The 12,150-nt window shown below is 46.0% G+C and overlaps 1 protein-coding gene across 2 annotated transcripts in view; it reads left to right on the forward strand.

Annotated features, from left to right (window-relative positions):
- Positions 1–369: 369 nt before the first annotated feature.
- Positions 370–12,150, forward strand: part of CRTC1 (CREB regulated transcription coactivator 1) — a 194,316-nt gene continuing 182,535 nt past the window's right edge. The window contains exon 1 of one of the 2 annotated variants that reach the window (XM_040322959.1): positions 370–634. In XM_040322959.1, the coding sequence (XP_040178893.1) occupies positions 509–634 (126 nt within the window). In that variant the 5' untranslated portion in view covers positions 370–508. The remainder of the gene's footprint in view (positions 635–12,150) is intronic. The other variant, XM_040322969.1, reaches the window with a different exon arrangement.

The following is a 12,150-nucleotide window of genomic DNA, read 5'->3' on the forward strand; positions in this document are numbered from 1 at the left end:
ATGGAGGCACCGGCCGGAGAGGAGCGGAGCTCCGGGCGGCCGCATAGCTGGACCGTGGAACAGGTAAGTGTCTGTTTATTAAAAGTCAGTTGCTACACTTTTTGTAGCTGCTGACTTTTAATAAACACTAAAAGGCTGGAACTCCCCTTTAACACTGACCTACAGGTAAGTGTTTTTTTTAGGCTTACCTGTAGGTACAAAGTAAACAAAGTAAGTTTTACTAGCACTTTAGGTTCCTCTATCACTTCTGTCCCATTTGCCTTGGAACAGGCCCACTGTGTCAGCCGATCTCCCATTGGTCAGCTGCTCTCCCAGTGTTATCAGGCAGATCAGAACTACGCGCGTTCCTCCGCTCCTAGAATCCTCCACTGCGGGGACAGAGGCTGCCTGTCGGGAGCGCGCCCGCCGTGTGACGTGCCTTTCCCAGTTCTCTCCCCCCCTTCGCTCTCGGTGCGACGTCACGTCCAGGCTGGGAGCGCGCGCATCCTGAGGAGGAGGCGGAGGGAAGATGGCGACCTCAAACAATCCGCGGAAATTCAGTGAGAAAATCGCATTGCACAACCAGAAACAGGCGGAGGAGACGGCGGCGTTCGAGGAGGTGATGAAGGACCTGAGCATCACCAGGGCAGCACGGGTAAGCAGTAGGGCGGATAGCGGGCAGCACAGTAAAGTGTGGATATGACTGCAGCGCTGTGGGAGAAATAGACAGACGCTCGGTAGAAGACAGCACCGGGCAGAGGTGGAGACAGGGCTGTGGGTGGAGGAGGCCACCTTTAGGGGGTGACAGTGAGCTGCTGTAGGCCTGACATAGGGTGTCCTATCATCCCCCCTAATCTTAGCACTGTGCCCTCAGCTCTTCTTGTCTCTGCCAGAAGATGCTCCACTGACAGCCAGATGTCTCCTCTGCCCCCCACAGGCCTGCCAGGTGAGTGACAGAGCACCGCCTTGTCATTAGCGGCCTGGCATCTGCTTCCTTTGGATGGGAGCTGACATTTGTTGCTGTGAACTTTGCCATAGGAGAGTATGCTGCCGGGGGGCGTTCAGGCATAACAAGCCTATAGTGTTTATGTCTGAGCTCTTGTGTCAACAAAGCTGATGACTTCAATATGCTTCATGTTTAGATGGATAACATAAATATTCCAAGTGTTTGCTATCTGCTTCCATGATCTTCAAGTGATAGTCTGTGTCTTTTATCAATTAGACGTGCTTCCAATTCTCCAAGCCCGACCGCGATCAGATCACACTTCAGCTACTGGCAGGCCATGTGACGCTTCCTCACCACCTATTTTAACCCTATTTTTGCTGACAAGCGCGCTGCGACTGCGTGGACTGGGATGCTTCGCCGTTTGCTGGATCGTGTAGCAGGCCCGGATTGCCCATAGGGCACAACGGTGACCTGGGAAAGGTGTGTGGGCTTGATAGGAAGGGGGGTATGTACCGCTAGAGTCCTGACAGGGTATGGAGCTAGGGTTGCCAACCCATCCCTTTAAACCCGAACACATATTACACAGGTTCTGTGGCTGATAAAGGTGGTAATTAAACTCGGTGAATTATCTGCATTCAATTAGTCTCAGAACCTGTATAATTCACGTGTGTTTGGGTTTAAAGGGATGAGATGGCAACCCTAGATGGAAGCTGTCCTGGCTCCAGCAAAGGCTCAAGAAAGGAAGGGTGACCCCTGGAAGTTGCACATCTATGGTGTCATCTTGCAATGAATGGAGTGGCAACCCCTGCCCCTTTTACATCACAGTATGGCGGACCAACCAAATATCCTGCCCCCATCCCCCTGGCCCTTGGAAAAATTGGCTGCCCGGGCAGATTGTTCAAGTCTGGGCCTTGTGTGTAGCATTCAAGGAGCTTGCTGATTGCTACATGCCCGCTGATTTCAATATACAAGGTAATACTGACATATCACACACATAGGTTAGACTTTTGTCTTTTTTTCAACCTCACCTACTATGTAACTATGTCGTGTAAACTTTGCCAGGGTCACAATGCTTCGCTTTAAACGCCCCTATCCGCTGCCTTTTGCAGCTTAAAGAATATTTAAAGGTTAATTTAAGAAAATAAACATGTTATTTACCGCCTCCTGTGCAGTTGGTTTTGCACAGAGTGGCACTGATCCTCCTGCTCAGGGCACTCGTACGGGCGTGTGCCCCCGTGTTCTGCTGCTGGGTCCATTGACACAGACAGCAGGACTCGGCTCTGACCACTCCTCCGGCGTCATGTGATTTGATTGACAGCAGCTGGAGTCAATGGCTGCGCTGCTATTAATCTATCCAATCAGTATCCGAGACACTGGCTGGAGCTGGTGTGCTTGTCCCCGTTGCTGGAAAGAACAGGTGCAGGTAAGTAAAAGGGGGGCTCTGGGTGGCTGCTGCATCACAGGAGGCTTTTCACCTTAAAGCGGAGCTCCACCCAAAAATGGAGCTTCCGCTTTTCAGAACCCTCCGGTGTCACATTTGGCACCTTTCGTGGGATGCAGATACCTGTCCAAGACAGGTATTTGCACCCACTTCCGTGTATACCGTACTGTGGCAGTCACGCCTCTACCTGCAGCTCCCGCTGTCTTCTGGGAAACGCACTGTTCCTAGGAGAAAGCGGGGACCAGTGACGGCACAGCGCGCTACTTACGCAAGCTCGGTAGGGAACTGGGCAGTGAAGCCGCAACGCTTCACTTCCCGATTCCCTAACCAAGGATGGCGGCGGGTGCAGCCAAGGGACGAGCGATTGCTTTTTCCTGACACCAAAAGAAAAAAGATGACAGCGGAGGGACCTCCAGCTGACCGCCTCAGCTCTGTTCCTGTTTGCTGTGTGAAGGGGGGTGTGTCATTTCCCTCCAATTAGCTCACAGAGCTCTGCAGAGTGTAACTTCAGTTTTTGACCCTCCCTTTTTTTCCGTGATATCTCAGACAAGCTTTAAAATTCAGCATTTTGAATAAATGCAAAGAATACTGCAGATAAACAGGTACATCTTATGCAGAATGATTTGTTTCATCTCTTGTGTATCACCTGAGGCTGGTCACTTCACTTGGTATATGTGAGGGTTTACAACCACTTTACAGGGGCCATGTGCACAAGTGCGCCCAGAAGGTAAAGTCTATGAAAAGCTGGCATATGCCGAGTCTGGACACTGTATAGATAGGTACTCTTGTTTAGGGGCACAAAAATGCTGGGATTGGGCACACAGGGGCTATAGACTCTCAAGTGCCCATGGGGCCTGCAGGGATGTTGCATGTGTCTCGTTTGTGCTCCATTGTTTTTGTTTACGTTTATTGCTTTGAGAAGGATTAAAGTATCAGCAAAGGTTCATACTATTGATATGCAATTTTTCTTTCCTGCTACCGCAGGGCAGGAGGGGGCATAGACACTGGCATTAATTGCATGTAAAAAGCTGATATGCTGTACCCAAGTCAATTGATGGATTGGGGAGAGGAGTAGTCCCCTAGGCAGCCTGAAGTGGGACAAGAAAACCAAATGTGGCATGTAAGGGGGCGAGGAGTGCTTAACCACTTAAAGCGGTGGTTCACCCTCCATAGCAACATTTTAGCATAAAATTAGGCATAGTAGCGCGAGCTACAGTATGCCTGTCTTGATTTGTTTCGCCCGGTACTCACAGTGCAATCCTCTATAGAAGATTCCGACTCCCCACGGGGAATGGGCGTTCCTATCCAGACGGAGGATGATTGACGGCCGGCTCTGGTAAAAAGGTGCCTGGTCCTTTACCTGCAAATTGGTCCGGGTCTTAAGTGGTTAAAGCGGAAGTTCCACTTTTGGATGGAACTAAGTGGTTGTAAAATCAGGAGTTTTTTTTTATCTTAATGCATTCTATGCATTAACAGTTTACCTGTATTTATACGACAGCAGGGTGGTTTTCCTTCGCAATTCGGCGTGTACATGATCGCCGCTGTTTACCCGCGATCACGGACAAGAGAGCCAGGATGAGGATTTGTGTGTGTAAACACAAATCCCTGTTCTGACAGGGGAGGAGAAACAGGAGGAGACTAAGTAGGAACAACGATATGTCTCCTCCCCCAGTCAGTCCCATCGCCTCAGTTAGAAAAACACTTAGGGAACATACTTACACACCCCTTGATCGCCCCCAGTGGTAATCCCTTTCCTGCCAGTGACAGTTATACAGTAATCAGTGGCTATTTTTTAACACTGATCGCTGTATAAGTATCAATGGTCCCAAAAAGTGTCAAGTGTCCGGTGCAATGTCACAGTCACGATAAAAATCACTGATCGCCGCCATTACTAGTGAGAAAAAATAAATAAAAATACCATAAATCCATCCCCTATTTTGTAGACGCTATGACTTTTGCGCAAACCAATCAAAATACACTTATTGCAATTTTTTTTTTACCGAAAATATGTAGCAGAATACATATTGGGCTAAACTGATAACAATTTTTTTTTTTTTTTTTTTGGGGGATATTATAGCAAAAAATATTAAGTGTTTTTTTATTTATATAGCGCAAAAAACAAAAGCAGCAGAGGTGATCAAATACCACCAAAAGAAAGCTATATTTGTGGGAAAAAAAGACATACATTTTGTTTGGGTACGTCACATGACCACGCAATTGTCAGTTAAAGCAACGCAGTGCTGTATCAGAAATAATTGCCTGGTCAGGAAGGGGGTAAATTCTTCCAGGGCTGAAGTGGTTAAAATAAAACACCTGTGTGCAGCAGCCCCCCTAATACTTACCTGAGCCCCATCCCGATCCAGTGATGCTCATTGGCTGAGACAGCACTGACGCACCATTGGCTCCTGCTGCTGTCAACGTCGGTGAGCCAATGAGGAGAAAGAGGGGCCAGGCCAGGCTGCAGATCCATGTCTAAATTGACACAGGGAGCTGTGGCTCAGCTTGGGTGCCCCCATAGCAAGCAGCCAGGGGCTAAACTGGAGTGCTGAAGAGGAACACGAGGGGGGATCTGGGCTGCTCTGTAAACAAACAGCACAGAGCAGGTACGCATAAAACGTTTGTTATTTTTAACAAAAACCCCCGAGACTTTAGTATCACTTTAATGGCACTCTGGCACATCAAATTTATGCTTTCAGGTGTGCCAAACCTTATGAAGCCACAATACCATATGGTTCTGTGCGGGTGAGTTGTGAGAAAAAAGGTTCCAGGACCTTTTCAATCGAATGGACTGCTAGTCTCGTGTGGCATGCAGGACGTGCAGTGGTGTGAACCTATCCTTATAGTGATGCAAGACCACATGCACGTTTTATCCGGACAGTGCAGTGGGATGTGTTTTTGAACTCCTTTCCACTGCATATACAGCCCAAAATCAATATTATCTAATGACCTAAGTTCACACAATTGCAGCACAGTGAAAGACAAGTTGTTTGCAATGCAAACGCATGTAAATGCATGAGAATGCGTGCCAGTGACCTCAAAGGAAATGCAAGCAGACAAGCCCCTAAAACGCTTAGGAAAAATGCACTGCACATGCTGAAACACATTTTCTGGTGTAAGGGGCCCCTTAAAGGGGTGGTTCCCCCTAAAACCAATTTCTAACAATACATTCGTAAGACTGCTTACACTGCGGGTAGGCTGGCTTTTGTTTTGTTTTTTTAGTACATACATCGATATCGCCGTTTCGTCCCTTGGCGGTGGGCGTTCCTAGTTGATTGACGTTCCTCCGACGGGCACATACGTGACGTCACGACTTTCCGAAAGAAGCCGAACGTCGCTGCGCAGGCGCCGTATAGAGCCGACTCTATACGGCGCCTGCGCAATGACGTTCGGCTTCTGTCGGAAAGTCGTGACGCGCAGTATGCGCCCGTCGGAGGAACGTCAATCAACTAGGAACGCCCACCGCCAAGGGACGAAACGGCGATATCGATGTATGTACTAAAAAAACAAAACAAAAGCCAGCCTACCCGCAGTGTAAGCAGTCTTACGAATGTATTGTTAGAAATTGGTTTTAGGGGGAACCACCCCTTTAAGGTGAAACTTTTTTATTTTTTTGATTTGTAACCCTATAACTGGGATATGCAATTAGCGGACCTCCAGCTGTTGCAAAACTACAAGTTCCATCATGCCTCTGCCTCTGGGTGTCATGCTTGTGGCTGTCAGAGTCTTGCTATGCCTCATGGGACTTGTAGTTCAGCAACAGCTGGAGGTCCGCTAATTGCATATCCCTGCCCTATAATGACTTTTAATAGGTTTAAGCACATTTAACAGTGTCAGTGGATGAGACTGAATGACCCATTGGGGGTTTATTTACGAAAGTCAAATCTACTTTGCACGGCAAGTGCACTCGCTGTAGATCTGAGGGGGGACATGTAATGAAAATAAACATTGTTTAGCTTGCACATGATTGGATGATAAAATCAGCAGAACTTCCCCTCATTTCAGATCTTCTGAGACTGCACTTCCAAGTGCACAGTGGATTTGCATTTAGTAAATCAACCCCATTGTCTCTTTACAGGACTTTTATAAGTTTTATCTTCCCAAAGAAAAATCTCGCACTCTTCATAATCGCGCCTTATTCATGTCATCCGTTTTCGGCAGCACCTATATTTTCAAGGATGAAGCAAATGTAGGAGAAAATTAGAACCAAATTATCTGATGTGCACCTTCAGCGAATTCATTGAGAATTGCTACTCTTTTACTTTTATAATACATTTTTTTTTTTTTAAATGACGTTTTATTACTCGGGTACATTATCTATATTGGTGATCTGCCTGACTTTTTTTACTGCTCATCAGCTATCCTTATTGTTAGTGTATTTTGTGTGTGTGTGGCCCAAAACCATTCCTCCACTTCCAGGCCCAGAAATGTCAAAAGGTTGGACACCCAGCTTTAGTTCTTGGAAAAAGTGCACTTGTACTGTTTGACCCCTTGATACAGGTGGACTCTAGAGCAAATCATTTTTCGGTGTAAAAATCTTAATCTTTGTCAGTAAAAATTAACTATCACATGATATTTGTGCAACTACTTATTAAACGCAAATTTTTAGGAAAATATAATAAAATACATTTTAGCGCAAACACAATATTATTTTTGGTAAAAATATAAAAGGTTGTGTAGTGTAAATACTTACCAAACATGTCAAGTCTTCTTTCCATATGTGACATTTTAAAAGCCTTTACCGCTCATCAGTTTAGAGTTAACCAGGAGCTCTTGAGCTTGAATAATTGCGCTCACTCTAATAATCGCAGCAATATGTCACACGTGGCATAACCGCAAAGGGTTATTAAAGCCCATGTGATGGCATTGTGTAGGTGACAGGTACTCTATGGAGACATCAGGGGTCTTCATCTTCCCCTGCCCCTCATAGAATCTAACCAAGCACAGGTTGCTTGGTTAGATGTGCCCCCTGTCTGTACAAGGTTTTTTATTTACTTCAATTTTTTTGGGTGAATATGTAGGGGTACACATGGGGTGGGGCAGAGGGCTCGCATACTTTTTCTTGCCACTATTTGGAGGGATATCTAGGGCCCCCCCTTTTTAAAATGACCTCTAGATTCCAATAAGCCCAACCTCCACCACAACCACTGGGCAAAGGGTTGTGGGGAAGAGGTCCATGTCATCCACATGGGGACAGGGGGCTTGGTTGAGAGTATGTGGCCTGGTATGTTTCGGGGGAGGGGGTGCTCATCTTCCCCCACCCCCTCTTTTTGTTTCTGCCAGGCTGCATGCTCAGATAAGCATTTGGAATGTGTGGATCCCCATAAAGTTCATACCAGTCCCCAGGGGTTCACATACTTTTTCCTGCCACTGTAAATACAATATCGCCTTACAGCCGAAAGGCAGCTCACACTTTAAAAGCAGTTTGAACAAACTGTTTGATTCCCTTTGGGATAAAGGTTTTACATTAAAGCTGAGCAATACCATTTTCGGTGTTAAATGGTTTGTCTCATCCCTGTAATCTGATACATTTACAGGAGAGCTTGTTCTTTTAAAAAATACTTACTGGCCATATCACCAGGTGAAAATAAAAGAACGATGGCCCCAATAGAATACTGATACATCATCTAAGAATTATTCAGCTGCAATATGTTTGCTTTGGGTTTGATACTGCTTTGCTGTAATTCTGTATTCATTAAAACTACTTAAATAGGAGCTCCAGTCTCCCCCCAAAGAAATTAAAAGTCAGAAGATAGAAGTACTCTAGTTTCTGACTTCTAGGCCTCATGCACACTGGATGTTTTTGGATGTTTTTACAGCAGTTGTTTTTGGCAGTAGACGTTGTTTTTTTCTACAGTCATTAAACTCTCCATCATTTTATCCTATATGTCCATGCACACATAGGCTGTTATCAGCAGCTTTGGGCAGTGGCGCTTTTGAGCAGTAAAAAAAATAAATAAAATCTAGTGGGTTCTGAGAGACATTTTTCGTAAAAACGCTCTAACGCTGATAAACATTGATAAATGCTCAAAAACTTCACTCATCAGCGTTTTTAACGTTTTTTTTTTTTTGATCCATTAAAAAAGAAAAGGGGAAAAAGTAATTTTTTTTTTCTTAAAAACAAAAACAAAAAACACTTTTGCATAAACGTTGAAAAACTCTCTGCAAAGCTACTGGCGTTTGTATTGGGTTATTTTAACGTCCAGTGTGCATAAGGCCTTAATATAGGGACACTTGCCTGTCCAGAGATCCAGCAATGTCCTCACCCATGCTCGTTCCTCAGTGTGCTTCGGGTCCTGGCATCTTTAAGTAAGGGGAACTGGCAATGAAGCTTTCCTATTGCGCAAGCTGCACTTTGTGTATGGTCCCACAGTCTTCTGGGACCTGTGACGTGTAGGAAGGACCCGACGTGGGAGTGGGTACCTGCTCCCCCCTCAAAGTGCCAAATGTGGCAGTGGAAGGGGGGAAATGTAACAAGTAAAACTTCTTCTGCTTTAACTACCAACTGAGTAATTTTTGCCTGTGTAAATTCACAGGAGTTGACATTACTGTTTTAGTAATGCAGTTTAGCTAGAGGCCATGTCAACTCACCTGCACCTAAAGCATTGCCAGCGAAGGAACAGAAATAAGCAGTGGCAATCTTGTACCTGGCCAGTTGTCAAACTAGCCAACCTGTCGCTGGTGCAATGGGTTTTGCCTAAAGGCAGGGATAGGTTTGCAAACTCTGATGTAAGGAATGAAGTGCTTATTCACTTGAACTTAGAAAAGTTTGAGTTTTTCTTTTTCACACACACTCCTAATACTTGTTACTTACCTGTGATAAACAGCAGTTCTTGGTAAGCCTGAGCAACTTTGTCTTTTAAAAGCTTTCATGTTGAAAGACAGAAGTATATAAAACATTTCTGATGGAAGTTGCTGTATAGCATGGGAAATGCAGCCGGGTTTCCATAACCTGTCTGAGGGAACAAGCAGTTGACCAAACAGCGTTTTCAGAAAGCGAGGTCTGCAGTGACGGTCTATAAATTTTCCTTTATTTTTGTTTACCACTTGATGCCCATGCTATAGATGAAATACGGCTACAGCGTGGGCTTAAATTGCCAGGAGGGCCTACATGTGTGTCCTGCCGCACTCGGGCTGCCAATGCGCCCCCTGCGGGCAGTGCGCTCTGTGATCACTGGGTCCTTGGGGCTTGGCTGGTCGCAGATCTGAGTAAAGGGATGATCCTGGTGTTCTGCCGGATAAGGACCCCCTTGTAGTGCGCAGGCGCGGCGGCTAGTCTCCGAAAATAGCCGAACACTACACGGCGCATGCACAATAATTATGGCATATGTCCGCACGCTCCCGACTCTATCGCTACTCTGCAGGGGGAGGGGCTGATTTTAATAAAAAAAGTACATGTCTTATAGCAGGGCGTGTTGATGGGCGGGTTTTGTACATTTTAACTCAGATGGGCGGATTTTACAATGTTGATGGGCAGGTTTAAAATGGCGTCTCTTTTGTGAGTTAAATGTGGAAATGCACCCATCAACATCGCCATTGCAAAAGCCGCCCATCAACATGCCACGCTAAGACGTGTACTTTATTGTTTAAATCAGTCCTGCCCCTAGCAGAGTCGGGAGCGTGTGGCAACTTGGCATAGGGAGCGTGCGGCAACTTGGCGCATGCGCTGTGTAGAGTTGAGTGTCGGCTGTACATGTTCGGCTCTTTTCGGCGGCTGGTAGGCTCGGTTGAGTTTTGTACTGCGCAAGCGCCGTGTCTGCGTCGCATCTGCGCAGTACAGGGCGGTCCAAATCACCTTGCAAAATCTTATAACTATCTATAACTGACTACCAAAACTTGTTATTAATTTTTTGTCTATTTTTGGTTTGTTTAATAAAAAATAAAACGGTGATTAAATGCCACCAAAAGAAAGCTCTATTTGTGTGGAAAAAAATTATAAAAGTTTCATACGAGTACAATGTAGCATGACCGCACAATTGTCATTCAAAGTGCGACAGGGTTGAAAGCTGAAACGTGGCCTGGGCAAGTGGTTCATTTTTTTTTTTTTTGCAGCTAGACATCACAAGTATTGTATATCTATTGGCGTTTAGTAGGCTGGTGTCTTCTGTTTTTCTTCTTCATAAGGCCTAAGTTTACCTACACAAAAAAGGGACATTACGTCAGTGTGGTGTGCTCCTGTCTTTTAGTTCAGCAGACATTTTCTGTCCTCCAATGCCCCCACCCCTGTCGTAATCTTTCTATGCGTCAGGTAGGTCATTGGGGGCTTCAGGAGGAGTGGGACATCCTGTCCCACTTCCTCCTTCCGCCCAGGGGCTGCTAAGGCGATATGTGGTATCGCCTTTTGGTGGCCCCTCCCTGTAGGCGATCACCTGGGACACGTGACAGGTCCCAGGCGATCGCCTGTCCAATCAGATAGCCCCGCTCGCACATGGGCAGTGAGTGCCCGGCCATGAAGCTGAAAGCTGTCACGGCCGGGTGCCCACAGTAACAATGAGGACACCGGCCGGAGAGGGGGGGGAGACGAGCGGAGCCCCGGCCGGCACGTCGCTGGACCGTGGAGCAGGTGGGTGCATGTTTATTAAAAGCCAGCAACTACACTTTTTTGTAGCTGCTGACTTTTAATAAACATTAAAAATGCCTGGAACTCCTCTTTAAGTAGAAAGGGTTTTATATTCAATCTTGTGTTTTTTTATTAAAAAAACACTGTTTCCTGTCCTTACTTAATGTACAAACCAGGGTTTGACAAATTTGCTTGGAATCTAAGAGCCAGCTAAAAAAGTTAGGAGCCAGAAAACGTGCCCCGTCCCGCCAAGCTTGCGCGCAGAAGCGAACACATACGTGAGCAGCGCCCGCATATGTAAACGGTATTAAAACCACACATGTGAGGTATCGCTGCGATCGTGAGAGCGAGAGCAATAATTCTAGCCCTAAACCTCCTCTGTACCTCAAAAGATGCAACCTGTAGAATTTTTTAAACGTCGCCTATGGAGATTTTAAAGGGTAAAAGTTTGTCGGCATTCCACGAGCAGACGCAATTTTGAAGCGTGACATGTTGGGTATCAATTTACTTGGCGTAACATTATCTTTCACAATATAAAATTTGGGATAACTTTACTGTTGTCTTATTTTTTAATTGAAGTTTTTACCAAAAAAAAGTGCGCTTGTAAGACCGCTGCACAAATACGGTGTGATAAAGTATTGTAACGATCGCCATTTTATTCTCTAGGGTGTTAGAATAAAAAAATATTTTTAATGTTTGGGGGTTCTAATTAGAGCAGGGGTGTCAAACTGGCGGCCCTCCAGCTCTTGCAAAACTACAAGTCCCATGAGGCATTGCAAGGCTAACAGTTACAAGCATGACTCTCACAGGCAGAGGCATGATGGGACTTGTAGTTTCGGAACAGCTGGAGGGCCGCCAGTTTGACACCCCTGAATTAGAGGGAAGGAGATGGCAGTGAAAAACACATTAGAAATGCTGTTTTACTTGTAATGCCAACGGACACCACCAGATGGCGCTAGGTCACAGAAGGAAGCTTGGGCCTTCACTAGGCTGCAAAGGCGCGGCCTCAATTACCAGCCATCGCGGGCCTGCGGCGATCGCACGGCGGGGGAGGTGGGGGCGCATGGAGACACAATTACTGGCGGGCACAGGCGCCAGGTCAAAATTTCTTGTCACAGTTGCGAACGGGCGCCCGGATTTTGTCGAGCCCTGGTACAAACAAGAAGTAGGCACTAGGGCCGAAACAACTAATCGTTTAATCGACAAATTATCGATTATGAAATTAAT

Source organism: Rana temporaria, chromosome 1 (genome assembly GCF_905171775.1).
Source record: "Rana temporaria chromosome 1, aRanTem1.1, whole genome shotgun sequence".
Taxonomy (NCBI): Eukaryota; Metazoa; Chordata; class Amphibia; order Anura; family Ranidae; genus Rana; species Rana temporaria.